Below are 22907 nucleotides of genomic sequence, written 5' to 3' on the forward strand. Positions count from 1 at the left end.
GCTATCAACCTCAGTGATGCAAACGTAGGTGGCAGCTGGGTATGACTCTAGAACACGGATGCCAGCAAGAAAGTAGGCAAAAGTAGCTGCCACGAAGCTGGCGCCACGAAGCTAATCTACAGCGTTCTGAAAGAGTGACCTTTGAGAGTATTATTTGATTTATACGATTTTTAAAACTTTGGGCTATTTGATCACTTAAATGCAGTCTAGGACAATAATTTGAAGTCTTAAAGTTTAAGTTACACAATTGAAACATATCTACACATCATCACTTTTTTACTTAATTTTTACAAATGTAACAAACATAGATTTAAAAAAAAATACACAAAAGACTGATTATGTGTAGATACAGAGAGTCACTTCCTGAGTTTATGTGGTGAGGCGGAGCCCCCATCGTTTGGCACCACTGCTGAATCCGGCTCTGTCTATGCATAGTTACCATCATCCTTCCCTTTTGCCTCTTTTCCTCTAATATGCTCACGCACAATCGTGGCACCCTAGGGAGGAGTGAGGAATGTGCAGGCTAACCATGACGCATGTGCCTCTCCAAGATTGTGTAGCTGTTTCTATATTGCTTAGGGAGAAGGAGCCGAGATTATTGCTTAAGGAGAAAGAGCTGAGGTAAGTGGTTCTCAAACCTTAGTGGTCTGTGAACTTCAGAAACTTGTAAGAATCAGATTCCTCGTCACCAGAGATTCTAACTCTGGCCTTGGGCCTAACGAATCTGCACTTTATCAAACCCACAGGTGATTTTCATTCTGACACAGGGGGTCAACAGACCACATTTTGAGAGCAGACACTTCAACTCTCCTGCTGGCTGTCAGGAGATGTAAAGACAGGTGGCAGCTGGGGGACACAGTGGGATTAGACAGTATTGAGTGGGTTGGAGGAAGGCTTCGGTTGCATTTGGTTGGATGGATTTCCCACATTCAGATTCAAAGAAGAGATTAAAGTCCAAAGCCCACCTCAAGTCCTCAAAGGCCCTCCACACACAGGATTTCTCATTTCCTTCTTAGACAGACTCCAGTATTCCCAAATGGGGTATTAAACATAAAACAGGTAATGTCTCAAGCTCAAAGGAAAACCCTATGAGTAATCAGAATTCTTTGGCTTTCAATAAGAACGAGAAAACTACAAACCAATAAGAATGAACGCCATGGCTATAACAAAAGTGAGAAAGTATCCTCTCAGGGGCTCATTGTTTTTCCCATATCCCTTTGCAAAGAACTGCAGGGCTTTGTAGATGTTGTCCTTGCACAGAGCCTAATGGAAAAGAAGAGGAGAAATTCGTCATTTATATCTATGCACAGTCATTTTCCCTGGGTGATTCTAACAAGATTTGGGGAAAGACGAAGTGATACGTAATATGAAGCACAAGTTAACACTGCAGTTTATCATTCTTTATATTATTTGTATTGGTCTTGACTATGTGGCAGACACAGCGTTGGAGCCAGATGCAAACATTAAACTGCTTCAGAAAGCGATAGAAAATGATTGCCGGTGAGAATGGATATTTCAGCTTGATCCGTGTTCAGTGGCAACAGAAGGAGGGGGAGAAGCACATGCTCTTGTGTCTTTGTCACCTGGAAAACTTTGGGTGCGCTGACGAGGGAGGCCAGGGCTGAGGAGAGTGTTGCAGAAAAGATGCCAGCAGTGATGAGGGGGCCAAACCCTGACACCATGCTCATGACCTTGAGGAGAGAGGTTCAAGTAAGTAGACTCATCCAACAGAGAGTTAAAAAAAAAAAAAAATTTAAGCCAAATTTTATGCAGATGCTTCCGTTTCCACTTTCTGTGATTTGGAATCTCTTTAATAAGCTAATTGCTTCTAATCATATATTTTTTCCCCTGCTTCATTCTCAAGTTCTTAATAATTGTTTTTTCAAAATGGAAATGGCTTTGTTATTGTTTGTTCTGTTTTTTTAAATAAAAATAATAAATGCTCACCACAATACATCCAGAAGATACTGTAAAGAATAAACAGGGAAATGATTTCAAGGATTTTGACAACATTTTCCCCCTCTGTCCTTTCTGGGCATCTGTTTCTTGGACAATGGGAAATTCTATTCAGCAGAAAGTGGTATTTTAATAAGGTTTGAGGAGGGACCCAGCTGTTTACCAATCTTTTTAAAGGCATTAACCTTTCTTGTTCTTCCTGCACATAGAGGCTTTTCAAACCTTTGCTTTTTCTGTGCTCATTAAACATAATTTTAGATCTGAGACATATGAGATTCTATCAATTTAAGTTATATTTTGGAATAATGACTTCAGCTGAGTTAATTTCTCTTTGTTGGTTGTTAAACTAGATGAATGAAGCCTTCACGACAAATTTGCTTCTCCCTCTGCTCACCAATCATTCGGACAAATTAATATGTTTTAAGTTCCACAGTTTCCCCAACTTCCCTTGTTCCTTCCCCCTCACTTACCTCCCCACAACTGCCACTCACAATTTCCCTCTTGGCTTTGTCCTCCACACACTCCAGGACCACAACAGAGGCTTTTCCTGAGCTGAAGCCCAGGCATGAAATGCATTCCTAGTGCTAGCTAATCAAAGTCTCAAAGTCTCTCCATCTCCTCACCAGGAAATCTTACACAATTGATTGGAAGATGCATAATGGCGGTGGTAATCTTTCCCTGGTGACGCAATTCATACAACTGCCTGTTCTCTCCCCACCACAGTGAGTGTAACCACATAATGAATGCCTGTATGACTCCCTTTCCTCCCACACGAATTGTTCCTTGCTGAACTCGAAATAGTCAATAACCAATGTGTTGCGGGAGTCAGAAGTTTCATTATACATGATGTTCTAAAAATGGAAGCAGTAGCAATAAACATTATTATTTTTTGAGGTTCGAACCTGGAAATTGTTCATCAGCCCATACTGACATGGTTCATGTCGACATCTTGAGAAGTCGTAGCCTAACCCACAGGCTGCTGAACCATTGCAGTTCATCCCAGAAATGATGGTGTCATTCACGCTCCCGGTGGCATCTCGGACCACACAGGCCCCTGGGAAAACAACGAAGCCTTGTCATTTCTTTATATGAAGGGTTCTGCTCCCTTAAGGTTTTTCTTCTGAAAACATACTTAGTTTACTTTGACCTATCCTGTCTTCATTGTCAACACTTCCTCTGACTGGTACGTGGAAGTTCCCATCCTCTGAGGCCTGGGAGTGACCCCTATCTCTAAGAGGTTGCCGCTTCCGCTGCCTTGGGTAGTTTAAGTCCTAGCTTTTTGCCTGCCTCTGGAAGACACTTGGGATTGAGACTCCCTTCCTTTCAGCAGTGCTTTGCACATAATATTGATTCAATTCAAATTTCTGGGTTAGTGCTACTGATTGGGAGTTTTTCAGATAGAAGAATTTATTTTCTCATCTGTGAGAGACCCAAGGGATGACATTACTGAATTCTAGTGATTAGGAGAACTGAGCTCTTATTTTCAACTAATGATTTTCCTTGCATAACTTTTTTTTTTTTTTTTTTTTGCGGTACGCGGGCCTCTCACTGATGTGGCCTCTCCCTTTGCGGAGCACAGGCTCTGGACGCGCAGGCTCAGCAGTCATGACTCACGGGCCCGGCCGCTCCGCGGCATGTGGGATCTTCCCAGACCGCGGCACGAACCCGTGTCCCCTGCATCGGCAGGCAGACTCTCAACCACTGTGCCACCAGGGAAGCCCTTTGCATAACTTTTTTAAACCATTATAATTTTACTTATACAATTTTAATGGTTTAAATGATACAGAAAATATTTTGAGATAAAATATTAAGATTTCCTGGGTAATATTCATGGTCAAATAACATCCTATCAAATATTTATCTCAGTCTATTCTATTATTTTTATACATTTGGGTATTTCTGTTATTTTCCATTACAAACAATCCTATGAACATCTTTGCACATAAAATCTTTCTTCTGTAATTCGAAGCATTTCTCTAGGATAGATTCCCTAAAATGAGTTATGAACTTTTTAAAGATTCTTGATATATATATTAATCACTGACTGTTATTATTAATTTTTCTGTTATCTCGCCATTATGTATTTGATAGGATTATTGAAAGATATGAACATAGGTGTGATATATAAACTTTTGTGAACTACCTGAAGGATAAATACTTTGCAAACTAAATGCCAGTCAATGAAACTGTTCATTTTGCTTTTCAGTCTCCAGGCAGAGTGAGTTCTCATTCCTTACTAATTATTTTAAGAGACGTCTCAGCAACAGATACTAATAGGAACCCTCAATTATAGGCATGGAATTCCTGCTCTTTGAATCTGGGAAAGACTTAAAGCTTGTAGAATCTTTTAGTTGAAAGAGCCATTTAAAATAATCAGTGCAGGAATCCTTTTTATATAGCCCTGAGAAGTGGCCTGCCAGCCTCTGCTTAAATACTTGAAAGTATGGATGTTGGTTACCAAGCAAAACGATCCATTTCAGATTTTACCTTTTTGCATGTTCATTTATGTTGAGCTGACTTTTTAAAATCATGTGTTTTAACTTCTGCATAGTAGAACTCCCCAAATTCCTATGAAGCCAAGCCATGAGCCATTATTTGCTCTAATGATAGGCCCAGGACCCCATGACTATCCTCTTCTTACCCTGGAAAAAGTATAGGAACACAGATTTTTCTACCCATAAGAAGCAATAAAGGAGAAGAATCTCTGAAGTCAGGTCTATTCCTTTACTCATTTCTTCCTCCTTACTTTGTGTGAGAAAGTAAAACCATTTGGGAAATTTAGGTGATTTCAAGGTCATTAAAAAATGTGTCAATTTCCTAAAGCACTGGAATAAAATCTCTTTGCATGTAACTAAACTTGGAAATGTCACAGCAATACAATTAACAACATTATCCAATTTCTTGAAATAAGAGACAGTGAGAGAAGAAAGAACCTAAGTTAATTGTTTTGTTTTTTTCTGAAGAATCCAACTCCAGATATATGTACTTTATCAATTTCCTTTATAGTAAGCAGAGGACAATCAGGATGTGCCCTTTTAAATGGCCATCTGGGCTTCCATAGTGGTCCAGCCTGGAGCTGTATTCCTGAGTGTGCACAGAAAAGTTTTCTTCTCTGAATGTTCCACATTCCTTCCTCTCCAATAATGGCATAAGCTTGAGGTGACCCCCAACCAGGAGGAGGTGTGGCTGCAGGCAGCACGTGGAACAAAAGTCAGCTTAAGAGCAGGCATGACAGTCTCTAGGTCCATCCACTTCACTACAGATAGCTCAATTTTGTTTCTTTTTATGGCTGAGTAATAAGACTGTCATACAGAGTGAAGTGAGTCAGAAAGAGAAAAACAAATACTGTATGCTAACACATATATATGGAAAGTAAAAAAGGTTCTGAAGAACCTAGGGGCAGGACAGGAGTCAAGATGAAGACATAGAGAATGGACTTAAGGACACGGGGAGGGAGAAGGGTAAGCTGGGACCAAGTGAGAGAGTGGCATGGACATATATACACTACCAAATGTAAAATAGATAGCTAGGGGGAAGCAGCTGCATATAGCAGAGGGAGATCAGCTCGGTGCTTTGTGATGACCTAGAGGGGTGGGATAGGGAGGGTGGGAGGGAGATGCAAGAGGGAGGGGATATGGGGATATATGTATATGTATAGCTGATTCACTTTGTTATACAGCAGAAACTAACACACCATTGTAAAGCAGTTATACTTCAATAAAGATGTTTAAAATAAATAAATTTAAAAAAAAAAGAACAGCAGGCAAATCCACATATGTTATGCTCACTGAGCGATGTGGGGGCTGGCTGCCCACACTGCTGGCAGCTGGGTCTAGTCTGATTGCCTGCCAATTGGTGACAGTGACATTTCCATATTAGGGACAGCAGTGCAAGGAGACACAGTCATCAATTCTGTATCTTGTGTACTTTCCTAAGGCTTTTGTCATTGTTGTTTTGTATTTTGGGCTTCTTTTCTCTTACTCTGTTCCTCACCTGCCTCCTAAAGGCAAGGGAGGAGGGTGCTGGAGATGGTGGCTTCCTTGGCAGTGGAAACATCACCTAGAGCAGCAAAATGGGATCCTTTCTGTGTTCGGGTAGAATGACAATCTGATTACCTCTACTCTATCCCTGACCCAGAGACACCTGTGTTACAGCTTAATTGCATTCAAACTCCTAGAGCATCCAAGAAGGGAATTAAAATTGTTGCCTATTTAAAAAATGTCAACTTATGTTCCATGGAAAGCCCACTTGACATGAAAAACAGCTGGACCCCTTGTAATTCTGGCATTCTGACACCAGAGACACACAACTTACCGACACAAATAGCAACTCCTATGTAGGCGACAGTGGTGATGAAGATGGCCAGCATGGTCCCTCTGGGGATAGCATCTTGGGGATCCTTTGAAAAAATAATGTGGAGGAATGAGGAGATAGAGTGGAATAAGAAACAGACATCACTTGGAGTTAGTTCTGTATTTTGAAAATTTTAGGCTACCCTTCCTGAGGCGAGGTCTAAAGAAAAAATCAAGCAAATGGCAAAGTGGTGAGCTCCAGTTCTTTTTGGACAAAGGCAGGGTGTTTAAAGAGAATAAAGAAATCTGTATAACTTTGTGCTGAACAGAAGAGATTTATAACCGTCCAGGAGGGAGTTTCTATAGAAAAGTGGACTGGTTGGTTCACCACTGCCTTCCCCTCCCCTTTATCTCCTGTGAATTTCATGCAGATGTATCAGACCTTAAAGTATTAGGGGGGGACACACAAACATACCCGGCACATTGACGATATCTGTGTGTGTATTTATTTTGTACTAAGCTTAGGCTTACTTTAAAAAAAATTACTTTTGACTGAGCAAAAAGGTGATCTGCTAAATTCTCCAATCCCTCAAATCTCCCATTTGGAATCTAGTTCAGGAATAACTACAATGGGAGATATTAATTTCCATAAGCAGGCATAAAGAAAGAGGCAAATTTAAGCTTTTACCAGAAAATGGGCTTTTCTCTTGCCCATAAATATATATAAATTCACTGAGCTGAGCTCACATCCTATATAATATACCACTTTATGTCCTATTTTGGGGGCTAAATCATATAATAATCAATTTCCAAGCAGCAAAATTCCAAATAATAGAATTCAACTTAACAGGGATTATTAAATAGAGATTTTAGTGTATTCACTGCTTATAAAAGACAGTGCTGGCATATAGCAGGAGTCAATAAATACCAAATTGAAGAAAGCACAATCTCAGTAGACATCAGTTCCCCCACCACAGGTCATGAGACTCATCGATACAAGTGAGCAATCAATGCAGTCAAAGTCTGAGTTTTGTGTTTTGTTAACTTAAGTCTGCTGATCAAATCCATCAGAAAAATCAACTCATGGTGAATGCAGACACAGCCTGACAGCTGGAAATGTTAACTAAACCAAGCAAATCTACCCCCACAGGGGAGTAAGCCAGCCCTATGGAGCCACTCTGTAATTACTCATTCCTTCCCATCCTTGTAGGAATATCTGCACACTTGGTTTGTTCTGATACAGACGTATCCAACCTCTTCATTCCAAACTACTGTCTCAAAAAGAGAATGTGGCAAGTGTGTGTAACTGAGTAGCACATAGAAGGAAGAAGAAGGCAACCATGGCTGAAAGTGACCCCACTCAATCTCATTCATGGTATGTTCAATTTTTATTTTATTGATTAAGGATTTCTTGGGATCTGAGTGAAATGTGAAGAATTGATGTTAAGTGGGAAGAAAGGAAAAGAGGTATGAAGATGGACAGCAGTCTTATACCTAAAATACGAACACTTAGTTTATATTTAGAACTATCTGCTACAAGCTCTAAATTTACTTATTTAGGACTTAACACGAGGGTCAAACTTGACCTGATCTAAATCGGGATGCCAATATCTTAATGTCTGGTCATATACTCACGTTGTCTGCTCTGGATACATTTCCCCTAGACAGGGCTCAGGACATAGATTCTTAGTTTTCACTCTAAATGTTAATTTTCATCCCTCAAGCAGTAACCCAAAAGCTCACCTTCCTTCACCTTTCTTTATTTAATATTTTATTTTTTTCCTTAGGACAGAGTGCAGTCTACTAGATTGCTGCTGGTTGAGTGTCAACCATATCCTAATCTTACATCTCTGAAACTGCATCTTAACTGTCCTGATTAGACCTGGGTACCTCCCAAATCCTCTCCCAGGCACATATTTACAGATCATCAATACTGTGTTAACAAATAGAAGGTTCAGGATGGGAACCTTGTAGCATCCCCTTGTGCTAATGCTTGTTAACTGTCACTGGCAGCCTGAAGAGCCATCTTGAGAAGGATTCTGAGGCTGTGAGCAGAGGTAGAGTCTTGCATACCCTCATAGTGTATAAACAATACATGTTTACTAAGTTGAACTGAATCTAATATGTTCTAGTTTCACTCTCAGAAAGAAACATTATCTATAAGTTCTGAAGTTTCCTTGCCACTTCCCAACACGTGGTCACCTCTCAGTCCTTAACATGCTTGACCACTCTGGCTTTTGATCATGTTAATTATTACTTCTCATAGCATTCTCCTCTCTTGACTTTCTCTTGAGTTCACCTACCTCTTACCTCTTTCTTTTTCTTCTCTGTGGACTCCTTTTCTACCATTTATATTTTGAATATCCCCTGGGTGCTACCTTGGTCTGCTTCTCTCCTCCTTCTTACCCAGATCTGAATGGACTCATCCATGCCATGGCTTCCAGTCCTGGCCTAATTTCTTTCCAGAGCTCTAGACTCGTAAATGTAGCTGCCCATTAGACATCTCATCTCTGATGTCCTTCCGCCATTTCAACCCCAATGGCCAAATCTGAGCTTCTATTCACCATGGAATCAATTCACTAGGTTACAACCAGCATGAAAAGAATACAGTAGAAAGGAACTGATGTGAAAATATCAGGAGACATCATTTGTAATAAAGTATTGAACTGTTCGGAGAAATTTTTGCATGTAGGCACTTGGTTGTGATATATAATGTTTTCCTGCAGCAGATCATAGTAAAAAAAAAAAAAAAAAAAAATCCTTTCCAGTTCCTCTCCTAACTCTAACAAAAGCTGACCACTTTGATCCATTTTCCCTGCCATGGCCTTAATTCAGGCTCATGTCATCTCTTCTCCAGACTACTGTGATATCCTCTAACTGATCTTCTGCCTCTGGTCTCCCTACCTATCACCCCCCACCCTCTAATCCATCCCTCACAAACTCTTTAAAATGAGTATCTAATCATGGTACTCTCTGATCTAACTTACTTAGTGTCTCTAGCTAGTTGTGGGATAATAGCCAAACTCCACTGTCAGTAGTTTAAAGGATTTCTGAGTTCTACATGACAGTATACAGTAACGTATGTGCTAAAAGTTAAACTTAATTGTAAAATCACCAAAGTATTTTTAAATAGAAAAAATGCAACTTTTTACAACAATATTATGACCACATGTGCCCTAAAAATCATGATAGGACATCTTTACATGTAAACTCATTTTCTTTACAATGTAAACTCAGAGTCAGAGGTTTCTCAGTACAGATTGATAGATAAATAAAATTCTTTACTAATACAGCAATCCTAAATCAAGTTAACACTTATCTTGGGATAAAGGAAATTCTAAGCCTTGCCTTTTTTTTAGATTGGGATATCCTGTAGTTCTTTGCTTACTCCCAGAGTGCCTAGGACACATAGAAGTTCCTTTATAAATATGTTTATTAATATATTGATGAAAAGATTTTACTTGCATACCCCACTCCACACATAAAATGATTTCCATCAGCAGCATCTTTCTCTGAGCCTTTTTACGGTCCTTGTTTACTGTTCCAAATGTCCCTCCCTTCTTTGTCCTATTGATGAACTCCTATTCATCCCTTCAAATCTGGATTGAGTGTCCCCTCCTCTGAAAGACTTCCCTTACTTCTTTGGGGACAGGCAGTTACTGTTTCATCTTTCCCTTGCACAAGATTTTGTTCTTGTTTTTTTATGACTCACATAGAGTTAACCTGTCTCTCTCTTAGACCATGAGCTCCTTGAGAGAAGGATCAAGCAAGCTCTTCTTCGCTTCTCTGGTGCCTGGTATAAGTAATACGTGTTGGTTGAGGTGAACTGACTACTAAGCATCTAATAATAAAAACTTGTTTCTGAGACGTCTAAAGAAAGCACAATATTTTTTCATTTAAATGTGGTCTTACAGTTTACAGAAATGTATATCAGTGACCTCTGATACTTTTCCAAATCGGAGAAACCAGAAGCTCAACGTCCAGAGCTAAATTTGGCTAAGCAGTACTGCTTACAACTTGAATCATTTTGAACAAGTTACTTAATTTTTCTGAGCCTTAGCATACTATTTTTTTATGCCATATCTCTGCTCAAGAATTTCCCATGGAGAGACCTTCAAGATGGCGGAGGAGTAAGACATGGAGATCACCTTCCTCCCCACAAATACATCAGAAATACATCTACATGCGGAACAGCTCCTACAGAACACCTACGGAACGCTGGCAGAAGACCTCAGACCTGACCACCTAGAGGGGTGGGATAGAGAGGGTGGGAGGGAGGGAGACACAAGAGGGAAGAGATATGGGAACATATGTATAGGTGTAACTGATTCACTTTGTTATAAAGCAGAAACTAACACACCATTGTAAAGCAATTATACTCCAATAAAGATGTTAAAAAAAAAAAAAGAAAGAAACTCCCCACGTACCTGGGTAGGCCAAAAGAAAAAACAAAGACAAAAGAATAGGGACAGGACCTGCACCTTGGGGAGGGAGCTGTGAAGGAGGAAAAGTTTCCACACACTAGGAAGTCCCTTCACTGGGGGTGGGGTGGGAGGGAAGCTTGGGAGCCACGGAGGGAGAGCACAGCAACAGGGGTGCAGAGGAGAGATTCCCGTCCAGAGGACTGGTGCCTGCCAGCACTCAGCAGCCCGAGAGTCTTCGCTGCTCACCCGCCGGGGTGGGCAGGGTCTGGGAGCTGAGGCTCGGGCTTTGATAGGATCCCAGGGAAAGGACTGGGGTTGGCTGTGTGAACACTGCCTGAAGGGGGTTAGTGCGCCACAGCTAGCTGGGAGGCAGTCCCGGGAAAAGTGTGGAGCTGCTGAAGAGGCAAGAGACCATTGTTTCGGGGTGCGGGAGGAGAGGGGATTCAGAGCACCGCCTAAACGAACTCCAGAGACGGGCGCGAACCGCGGCTATCAGCACGGACACCAGAGATGCGTGTGAGACGCTAAGGCTGCTGCTGCAGCCACCAAGAGGCCTATGTGCAAGCACAGGTCACTCTCCACACCTCCCCTCCTGGGAGCCTGTACAGCCCGCCACTTCCAGGGTCCCGTGATCCAGGGACAACTTCCCCGGGAGAAAGCACGGCATTCCTCACGCTGTTGCAACGTCACACTGGCCTCTGCCGCTGCAGGCTCACCCTGCATTCCATACCCACCCCCCTCCCCCCCACACACACACCCACCCCTGGCCTGAGTGAGCCAGAGCCCCCTAATCAGCTGCTCCTTTAACCCTGTCCTCTCTGGGTGAAAAACAGACACTCTCAGGTGACCTACACACAGAGGCAGGTTCAAATCCAAAGCTGAATCCCAGGAGCTGTGGGAACAAAGAAGAGAAAGGGAAATCTCTCCCAGCAGCCTCAGGAGCAGCAGATTAAATCTCCACAATCAACCTGATGTACCTTGCATCTCTGGAATACCTGAATAGACAATGAATCATCCCAAAATTGAGGCGTTGGACATTGGGAGCAACTGTACACGTGGGGTTTGCTTTCTGTACCTAATTTGTTTCTGGTTTTATGTTTATCTTAGTTTAGTATTTAGAGCTTATTATCATTGGTAGATTTGTTTATTGATTTGGTTGCTCCCTCCCTTTTTTATATATATATATAGATTTTTTTTTCCTTTTTCTCTTTTTGTGAGTGTGTATGTGTATGCTTCTTTGTGTGAGTTTGTCTGTACAGCTTTGCTTTTACCACTTGTCCTAGGGTTCTGTCTGTTCATTACTTTTTTCTTTATTACTTAAAAAAAATTTTTTTATTTTTAATTTTTAAAATTTTTTATTTCAATAACTTTATTTTCCTTCCTTTCTTTCTTCCTTCCTTCCTTCCTTCTTTCTTTCTTTCCTTCTTTCTTTTCCTTCTTTCCTTCTTTCCTTTCCTTCTTTCCTTCTTTCCTTCTCACCTTCTCTCCTTCTCCCTTCCTTCCTTCCTTCCTTCCTTCCTTCCTTCCTTCCTTCCTTCCTTCCTTCCTTCCTTCCTTTCTTTTTCTCTCCCTTATCTTCTGAGCAGTGTGGCTGACAGGGACTTGGTGCTCCGGCCGGGTGTCAGGCCTGTGCCTCTGAGGTGGGAGAGCCCAGTTCAGGACATTGGTCCACCAGAGACCTCCTGGCTCCATGTAATATCAAACGGCGAAAGCTCTCGCAGAGAGCTCCATCTCAATGCTAAGACCCAGCTCCACTGAACAACCAGCAAGTTATAGTGCTGGACACCCTATTCCAAACAACTAGCAAGACAGGAATACAACCCCACCCATTAACAGAGAGACTGCCTAAAATCATAATAAGTCGACAGACATGCCAAAACACACCGCCAGACGTGGACCTGCCCACCAGAAAGAAAAGATCCAGCCTCATCCACCAGAACACAGGCACTAGTCCCCTTCACCAGGAAGCCTACACAACCCACTGAAGCAACTTTAGCCACTGGGGACAGACACCAAAAACAACGGGAATTATGAACCTGCAGCCTACAAAAAGGAGACCCCAAACACAGTAAGATAAGCAAAATGAGAAGACAGAGAAACACACAGCAGATGAAGGAGCAAGGTAAAAACCACCAGACCAAACAAATGAAGAGGAAATAGGCAGTCTACCTGAAAAAGAATTCAGAATAATGATAGTAAAGATGATCCAAATCTTGGAAATAGAATGGAGAAAACACAAGAAATGTTTAACAGGACCTAGAAGAACTAAAGAGCAAACAAACAATGATAAACAACACAATAAATGAAATTAAAAATTCTCTAGAAGGAATCAATAGCAGAATAACTGAGGCAGAAGAACGGATAAGTGACCTGGAAGATAAAATAGTGGAAATAACTACCGCAGAGCAGAATAAAGAAGAAAGAATGAAAAGAATTGAGGACAGTCTCAGAGACTTCTGAGACAACATTAAACGCACCAACATTCGAATTATAGGACTCCCAGAAGAAGAAGAGAAAAAGAAAGGGACTGAGAAAATATTTGAAGAGATTATAGATGAAAACTTCCCTAATGTGGGAAAGGAAATGGTTAATCAAGTCCAGGAAGCAAAGAGAGTCTCATACAGGATAAATCCAAAGAGAAACACACGAGGACACATATTAACCAAACTATCAAAAATTAAATACAAAGAAGAAATATTAAAAGCAGAAAGGGAAAAACAACAAATAACATACAAGGGAATCCCCATAAGGTTAACAGCTGATCTTTCAGCAGAAATTCTGCAAGCCAGAAGGGAGTGGCAGGACATATTTAAAGTGATGAAAGGGAAAATCCTACAACCAAGATTTCTCTACCCAGCAAGGATCTCATTCAGATTCAACAGAGAAATTAAAACCTTTACAGACAAGCAAAAGCTAAGAGAATTCAGCACCACCAAACCAGATTTACAACGAATGCTAAAGGAACTTCTCTAGGCAGGAAACACAAGAGAAGGAAAAGACCTACAATAACAAACCCAAAACAATTAAGAAAATGGTAATAGGAACATACATATTGATAACTAGCTATAAAGTAAATGGATTACATGCTCCAACCAAAAGACATAGATGGGCTGAATGGATAGAAAAACAAGACCCATATATATGCTGCCTACAAGAGACCCACTTCAGACCTAGGGACATGCAGACTGAAAGTGAGGGGATGGAAAAAGATATTCCATGCAAAAGGAAATCAAAAGTAAGCTGGAGTAGCAATTCTCATATCAGGCAAAATAGACTTTAAAATAAATAGTATTACAATAGACAAAGACGGACACAACATAATGATCAAGGGATCAATCCAAGTAGAAGATATAACAATTGTAAATATTTATGCATCCAACATAGGAGCACCTCAATACATAAGGCAAATGCTAACAGCTATAAAAGGGAAAATCGACAGTAACACAGCCATAGTAGGGGACTTTAACACCCCACTTTCACCATTGGACAGATCATCCAAAATGAAAATAAATAAGGAAACACAAGCTTTAAATGATACATTAAACAAGATGAACTTAATTGATATTTATAGGACATTCCATCCAAAAACAACAGAATACACTTTCTTCTCAACTGCTTAAGGAACATTCTCCAGGTTAGATCATATCTTGGGTCACAAATCAAGCCTGGGTAAATTTAAGAAAATTGAAATCATATCAATTATCTTTTCTGACCACAATGCTATGAGACTAGATATCAATTACAGTAAAAAAAAAATACAAACACATGGAGGCTACACAATATGCTACTAAATAACCAAGAGATCACTGAAGAAATCAAAGAGGAAATCAAAAACTACCCAGAAACAAATGACAATAAAACACGATGACCCAAACCTATGGGATGCAGCAAAAGCATTTCCAAGAGTGAAGTTTATAGCAATACAATCCAACCTCAAGAAGCAAGAAACATCTCAAATAAACAACCTAAACTTACACCTAAAGCAATTGGAGAAAGAACAAAAAAACCCCAAAGTTAGCAGAAGGAAAGAAATCATAAAGATCAGATCAGAAATAAATGAAAAAGAGATGAAGGAAACGATAGCAAAGATCAATAAAACTAAAAGCTGGTTCTTTGAGAAGATAAACAAAATTTATAAACCATTAGCCAGACTCAAGATAAAAAGGGAGAATACTCAAATCAATGGAATTAGAAATGAAAAAGGAGAAGTAACAACTGACACTGCAGAAATACAAAGGAGCATGAGAGATTACTACAAGCAACTCTATGCCAATTAAATGGACAACTTGGAAGAAATGGACACATTCTTAGAAAAGCACAACCTTCCGAGACTGAACCAGGAAGAAGTAGAATATATAAACAGACCAATCACAAGCTCTGTAATTGAGACTGCGATTAAAAATCTTCCAACAAATAAAAGCCCAGGACCAGATGGCTTCACAGGCGAATTCTATCAAACATTTAGAGAAGAACTAGCAACTATCCTTCTCAAACTCTTCCAAAATATAGCAGAGGGAGGACCACCTCCAAACTCATTCTATGAGGCCACCATCACCCTGATACCAAAACCAGACAAAGGTGTCACAAAGAAAGAAAACTACAGGCCAATATCACTGATGAAAATAGATGCAAAAATCCTCAACAAAATGTTAGCAAACAGAATCCAACAGCACATTAAAAGGATCATACACCTTGATCAAGTGGGGTTTATCCCAGGAATGCAAGGATTCTTCAATATACACAAATCAATCAATGTGAAGCAGAAAAACCACATGATCATCTCAATAGATACAGAAAAAGATTTCGACAAAATTCAACACCCATTCATGATAGAAACCCTCCAGAAAGTAGGCATAGAGGGAATTCACCTCAACATAATAAAGGCCATCTGTGACAAACCCACAGCCAACATCATTCTCAATGGTGAAAAACTGAAATCATTTCCTCCAAGATCAGGAACAAGACAAAGTTGTCCACTCTCACCACTATTATTCAACATAGTTTTGGAAGTTTTAGCTACAGCAATCAGAGAAGAAAAAGAAATAAAAGGAATCCAAATCAGAAAAGAAGAAGTAAAGCTGTCACTGTTTGCAGATGACATGATACTATACGTAGAGAATCCTAAAGATGCTTCCAGAAAACTACTAGAGTTAATCAATGAATTTGGTAAAGTAGCAGGATACAAAATTAATGCACAGAAATCTCTTGCATTCCTATACACTAATGATGAAAAATCTGAAAGAGAAATTAAGGAAACACTCCCATTTACCATTGTAACAAAAAGAATAAAATACTTAGGAATAAACCTACCAAGGAGACAAAAGATCTGTATGCAGAAAACTATAAGACACTGATGAAAAAAATTAAAGATGATACAAACAGATGAAGAGATATGCCATGTTCTTGGATTGGAAGAATCAACATTGTGAAAATGACTATACCACCCAAAGCAATCTACAGATTCAGTGCAATACTTATCAAACTACCACTGGCATTTTTCACAGAACTAGAAGAAAAAATTTCACAATTAGTATGGAAACCAGAAGACCCCGAATAGCCAAAGTGATCTTGAGAAAGAAAAACGGAGCTGGAGGAATCAGGCTTCTGGACTTCCGACTCTTATAAAGCTACAGTCATCAAGACAGTATGGTACTGGCACAAAAACAAAAATATAGATCAATGGAACAGGATAGAGAGCCCAGAGATAAACCCACACACATATGGTCACCTTATCTTTGATAAAGGAGGCAAGAGTATACAATGCAGAAAAGACAGCCTTTTCAATAAGTGGTGCTGGGAAAACTGGACAGCTATATGCAAAAGAATGAAAGTAGAGCACTCCCTAACACCATACACAGAAAATAAACTCAAAATGGATTAAAGACCTAAATGTAAGGCCAGACACTATAAAACTCTTAGAGGAAAACATAGGCAGAATAGTCTATGACATAAATCACAGCAAGATCCTTTTTGACCCACCTCCTAGAGAAATGGAAATAGAAACAAAAATAAACAAATGGGACCTAATGAAACTGAAAAGCTTTGCACAGCAAGGGAAATCATAAACAAGATGAAAAGACAACCCTCAAAATGGGAGAAAATATTTGCAAATGAAGCAACTGAAAAAGGATTAATCTCCAAAATTTACAAGCAGCTCATGCAGCTCAATATCAAAAAAACAAACAACCTACTCCAAAAAATGGGCCGAAGACCTAAATAGACATTTCTCCAAAGAAGTTATACAGATTGCCAACAAACACATGAAAGGATGCTCAACATCACTAATCATTAGAGAAATGCAAATCAAAACTACAATTAGGTATCACCTCACTCCAGTCGAATGGCCATCATCAAAAGGTCTACAAACAATAAATGCTGGAGAGGGTGTGGAGAAAATGGAACCCTCTTGCACTGTTGGCGGGAATGTATATTGAGACAGCCACTATGGAGAACAGTATGGAGGTTCCTTAGAAACCTAAAAATAGAACTACCATACGACCCAGCAATCCCACTACTGGGCATATACCCTGAGAAAACCATAATTCAAAAAGAGTCATGTACCACAATGTTCATTGCAGCTCTATTTACAATACCCAGGACATGGAAGCAACGTAAGTGTCCATTGTCAGATGAATGGTTGAAGAAGATGTGACACATATATACAATGGAATATTACCTAGCCATAAAAAGAAACGAAATTGAGTTATTTGTAGTGAGGTGGATGGACCTAGAGTCTGTCATACAGAGTGAAGTTAATTCAGAAATAGAAAAACAAATACTGTATGCTAACACATAATATGGAATCTAAAAATAATAACAATAATAATGGTTCTGAAGAACCTAGCGGCAGGACAAGAATAGACACAGACATAGAGAATGGACTTGAGGACACAGGGAGGGGGAAGGGTAAGCTGGGATGAAGTGAGAGAGTGGCATGGACATATATACACTACCAAATGTAAAATAGATAGCTAGGGGGAAGCAGCCGCATAGCACAGGGAGATCAGCTAGGTGTTTTGTGACCACGTAGAGGGGTGGGATAGGGAGGGTGGGAGGGAGATGCAAGAGGGAGGAGATATGGAGATATATGTATATGTATAGCTGATTCACTTTGTTATAAAGCAGAAACTAACACACCGTTGTAAAGCAATTATATTCTAATAAAGATGTTAAAAAAAACAAAAAGAATTTACCATGGCACTGCGGTCTTTAATATAACAAATCTAAATGGCTTTATTCATTCACTCAATAAATATTTTTTGAAGCTTTCCTAGCTCCAAGGACACAGCAGTGCACAAATCCAAAGGCAAAGTCCCCACTTTCATGGGATTATATTCTAGGGTAAGCCTCTCTCGCTCAGGTCCCTTCAACAGCCTTTCTCCTTAACTTATAAGGTTACTCAGCCTGTCAAGACTTCTCCAGTTGAATTGTGAGAGACTCCTTACTGTCCCACAGTTTTCCCATTCCTGTCTGTTCTTTTGTTTTTTCTGCCTGGAATACCCTTATATTTTCTGACCGGTTGTCAGTATCCAGCCTTTGCTTTTAGTTCCTGCTCAAAAGTTACTTTGTTGAGAAAATCATCCCTAATGTAATTATTTCTTCATTATTTTTATTTCATAATGAACTTGGAAAATGCCTTCAGTTTTCATTTATACCTATCTCCTGATGACTCTTGCAAATATTTCTTGTCTTCCAAAGTTGATTATAAACTTATTGAGGTAAAACCTGTGTCTTCTACTTTTTTTCACGTGTGGTAGAGACTATTTATTGTCCTCTAATATACATTTTCACCTTCCTCCTTTTAATACTAGAACCCCCTAAAATTTTATCTGGTGACATACTAGAGATTACATTTCCCAGTCTTCTTTGTAACTAGGTAAGGTCACAGAGACTAAATTCCGGTCAATGGAATGTCAACGGAAGTGATTGTTTGCTCTCTACTTCCTTAACCCCCTTCCTATGGACTGGAATGTGATTTTGGAAGTGATCAGTCATCTTGGACCTTGAAGATGAGGGCAAACCCCAAGGTAATGGTAATACTAGAGAGGTCTTCTGGGTTTTCTGGGCTACCTTTTGGAGCAGACCTTTCTTATTCCAGTAGATGGCCTATGGCCTTGAATTTTTACGCACTAGGAAAACAAACTTCTGTCTTATTTAGGTCACTGTTCTTGGCCTTTTATAAAACATTGAAACTAATATCCTAACTAATACAATGCTCCTTACAGTACTTAACATAGAATATTATGAGTAGACTCCTAAATAAATACCTATTAAATGAGTGAATGTACCTCTGAATTTAATGACATAAGTATTCAGTAATAAAGTGATTTGGTTTTGTTTTTTCTTGAATATTCCATTCATTATGTGTTTAAAAGAGAAAGGGTGGTTCTGATATATTTTTAAAATAAATTTATTTATTTTTGGCTGCATTGGGTCTTTGTTACTGTGCGAGGGCTTTCTCTGGTTGCAGCGAACGGGGGCTACTCTTCGTTGCGGTGCGCAGGCTTCTCTTTGCAGTGGCTTCTCTTGTTGCTGAGCATGGGCTCTAGGCATGTGGGCTTCAGTAGTTGTGGCTCATGGGCTCTAGAGCACAGGCTCAGTAGTTGTGGCTCACAGGCTTAGTTGCTCCGTGGCATGTGGATCTCAAAGACCAGGGCTCGAACTCATATCCCCTACATTGGCAGGAGGATTCTTAACCACTGTGCCACCAGGGAAGCCCGGTTCTGATATTTCTTTTTTCACTGAATTATATTCATTTTGTTGGAAATATGACACACTGTCAATATACTCTGTCCTTCTGATATCACTGAATAAGACTTGGAAGAACTATCTGGAATAGGATAGTTTGGCAGTAAAATGTGTCATTAAAGAGAGAACTTTTAAATAAATAGGAAACCTTGCAGAAATCTTACAGTTTTGAAATCTATAGAGAGACATGGTCACTGCTGATGTCTATAGCTCCTTGTCCTGCCCAAGTGCACCATGACCTCGCAGAATTACAAAGCAGAGGAAACAACATACCTCCAAATCTCCCGAGATATTGGCACCAGCAAGAATCCCAGTTGCTGCTGGGAAAAAAATGGCAAAGACAGAGAAGAAGCCTTCACCTTTTGTGAAGCTTGGCCCAAAGTTTTCTGCAAATATTGATGCTGCAACACAAATAATGAGAAAATTATCATGTAGACTTTCTTCACAGGTAGGAGATAAAGTTACATTTGGCTTCTATAGCCCTAAATGCAAAGTGTCCCTATAATCTAAATGGAATGAGCTTGAAGATATTGGTGTACTGCTGATGAACCTCATGTGAATATTTGCCAAGAGTCAAAGTACATGTCAGAAGGTTTTAGATCTCTAGGACATACCCTGAAAAATCAATAATTTTCATGCAAACAGAGACCCATGCTGTCTACCTTCTTTGAATCTAGAAGATTGAAAAAGAAGGAAATGGAAAATTCTCTCATGACCCTACTGGCATACTCACAAATATACCACACAACATTGCCCTACACATACAGCTACATTCTCACTTATATATGCACCTTAATCAGCACACTGCTTTTCTATGCCTTTTTAAAAAACATTGTAGGAGAAACTTATGGGTGAGGCTATCTTAGAGTTTTTTTTTACTAATGTACTAACCTCCCTGCCCCTGTGTCTAGAGTTGGATCTTAGATCCTTATACCAAATTCTCATGTATAGGAGACTATATATATATATTTTTTTCTCTCTTTATATATAATACATATATATGGAGAGAGAGAGAGAGAGAGAGAGGAGCTTTGGTCATAAAATAATAACATCCCACAGGTTGTCACCAAATTATTTAAATGAAAAGGAAACAGGAACTTCCCTGGTGGCACAGTGGTTAAGAATCCGCCTGCCAATGCAGGGGACATGGGTTCGAGCCCTGGTCTGGGAAGATCCCACATGCCACGGAGCAACTAAGCTTGTGCACCACAAGCACTACCGGGCCTGTGCTCTAGAGCCCGCAAGCCACAACTACTGAGCCCACATGCCACAAGTACTGAAGGCCGTGCGCTCTAGGGCCTGTGCTCAGCAACAAGAGAAGCCACCGCAGTGAGAAGCCTGCACACTGCAATGAAGAGTAGCTCCTGCTTGCTGCAACTAGAGAAAGCCCGCGTGCAGCAACAATGACCCAATGCAGCCAAAAAATTACTTAGTTTAAAAAAAAAAGAAAAAAACTTAAAAAAAAGAAAAGGAACAATGTAGAAGAAAAACAAAGAAAGAAAAGGAAGGAAGAAAAATATGAACAAAAGAATCTAGGATGATGCAAAAACAAGGAAAGAAAATTTAAAACATAAAAATTACAGCAGGAGCTGGAAGAAGGGAAAAGAATCAAAAGGAAAAGGATTTGCAAAGCAAACAAGACAATTTTACAAAGAAAAAGAATCAGGAAGAAAGAAGTGATGTGATATAAAAAGGGAACAAATACTGACAGCCGAGTAAATAATGAAGGGAAATGTAAAAAACCCTCAGCAGTGGATTCTTGAGTAAACTAGAGTGGAAAGATAGGAAAGAGTGGATAGGCAGAGTAGAATAGAAGAGAGAAGTCAAAATTTATGCCCAGTGTCATGCCATTATCACAGATGCTATATTAATAAGTCCTACAATCTTTTATGCTTGCAAACCTGACAGTGATGCTCAACTAGGTAATGCTATAAGAAAGCAAGGTACAAAATTCTAGCAGGAAGAAAAAATGTGTTTGACTTCAGTGCTCTCAGTGGTTGGACACATTGTCTGAGCTATGTTCTCTTTCTTGTACATACACTCTACTTCTACTTCTACTACTTGACAGAGACAACAATGTGTCCAAATCACTTTAACATCTGCTATCTTACTTGCTTTTCAAAATCCCTTTAGGAAGTTGTTATCATCACCCCCACCTTGGCAGGAAAATCTGAGAAGCAATCATGTCAATTTGCAGCAGGATTGAGACTCACTCTGGTTCTCCTGACTCCAACCCCATGCTCTTCCCTGGATCACACTGGGATTCCAGTGGCCGGGGTAGGAATCATGGGGATGGTGATGGGGGCAGGCAATGGAGAACCATTTATTGCAGAGCAAGTTATTTGTCATATGTACCTTGGTAATTAAAGAAACCTCTGGACTTTTTCTCATTGTTGGATGGAATGACAGTTCCAATGAAGAAGTTTGCAATAGCAATGAGAAGAATGATCAGAAGAATCACTTGAGCCTGGAATGACAAAGTAACAGGAGGTCAAATTAGATTTGTTCAATGACTTTTTACATAATTATAAAAGTTATAAGTGCCCACTGAAGAAAGACCCTATCTAATAATTCCAGTTAAGATTCTACTATCCAAAGTAGGTAATAAGTGTGTTCTCATAAAATGGCATCTTAATGCGCCTTATTTGGCCCGAGTATAGATGTTACATTTTCAGTGGGTGCATGTGCTTGGGCACTTGAAGGTGACATTTCAAGAGCATTTCAAGTACTAAGTGGGTAACTTAGTGCAGTGTTCCTAAGAATAAATGGAGCCAAAAGATTGAACACTGATAGAGTTGGTTTCTTTCCTAGGCAGAGCACCTATGGATTCCTCCCCTTCACAGTAATAACTGCAGAAGGAGTATGAGAACACAGAATGATGCATAGAATTCCCATGATGCCTAGTGCACTTGACGTTGGGCTACCATACCAGTGTGCGCCCAGCATAAGCAGTCTGCAAGGTTGACCAGCCAAATCACTGTTCTTTAGTCCATCTGACATTTCATAGAGGTTATTGGCTTGGCATTCCCATATGCTGTTCCCTCTGCTGGAAACACACTTTTCCCTATACTTTGCAAAACTGTATCTTTCCTCTCATCCATTATGTGTTAGTTACCTCCACAGAGAGGCCTTTCTTGATCACTGAATCTAAACAATAACAGCTAATGTTCACAGAGGGCTTACAATACAACAGATGCACATCTAACTTTACCAATATTCTTTCAGGTAAATAATACCACCCACAACTGTATGAAGTAGGTAATACTGCTATCATCATTTTAAAGATAAAGAAACTGAGAAACAGAGAGGTGAAGTAATTTACTAAAGGTCATATAGACATAAACCAGGTTCAACTCCACTCTAACTACAGAGCTGGAGCTTTAAATTCTACCTTCTACTGTTATGAAACTACATTGCCTCCCTCAGGGAATAATCTGACCTATGTTCCCCCTGTTAAGTTCTATCTCAGTGCCCTGTTTATTTACTT

At 39.8% G+C, this 22907-nt stretch overlaps 1 protein-coding gene and 1 long non-coding RNA gene across 7 annotated transcripts in view; one reads left to right on the forward strand and one right to left on the reverse strand.

The window, feature by feature from the left end:
- LOC115845151 (uncharacterized) overlaps positions 1–22907 on the forward strand; it is a 136156-nt gene that overhangs the window by 74398 nt on the left and 38851 nt on the right. For 5 of the 6 annotated variants that reach the window (XR_009562998.2, XR_009563001.2, XR_009562999.2 and 2 more), the window contains exon 4: positions 7459–7623. This is a non-coding gene — a long non-coding RNA (uncharacterized lncRNA). Of the gene's footprint in view, positions 1–7458; positions 7624–10342; positions 10499–22907 lie in introns of those variants that run through there. The other variant, XR_009562997.2, reaches the window with a different exon arrangement.
- Positions 1–22907, reverse strand: part of SLC12A1 (solute carrier family 12 member 1) — a 104422-nt gene that overhangs the window by 45853 nt on the left and 35662 nt on the right. The window contains exons 8-13 of the mRNA XM_060294283.1: positions 21776–21887; positions 19694–19821; positions 6271–6355; positions 2859–3010; positions 1584–1691; positions 1140–1263 (exon numbers count right to left, since the gene is read on the reverse strand). Coding sequence (XP_060150266.1) covers positions 1140–1263; positions 1584–1691; positions 2859–3010; positions 6271–6355; positions 19694–19821; positions 21776–21887 — 709 coding nt within the window. The remainder of the gene's footprint in view (positions 1–1139; positions 1264–1583; positions 1692–2858; positions 3011–6270; positions 6356–19693; positions 19822–21775; positions 21888–22907) is intronic.

The sequence above is a fragment of the Globicephala melas genome, chromosome 2 (assembly GCF_963455315.2).
Source record: "Globicephala melas chromosome 2, mGloMel1.2, whole genome shotgun sequence".
Lineage (NCBI taxonomy): Eukaryota > Metazoa > Chordata > Mammalia > Artiodactyla > Delphinidae > Globicephala > Globicephala melas.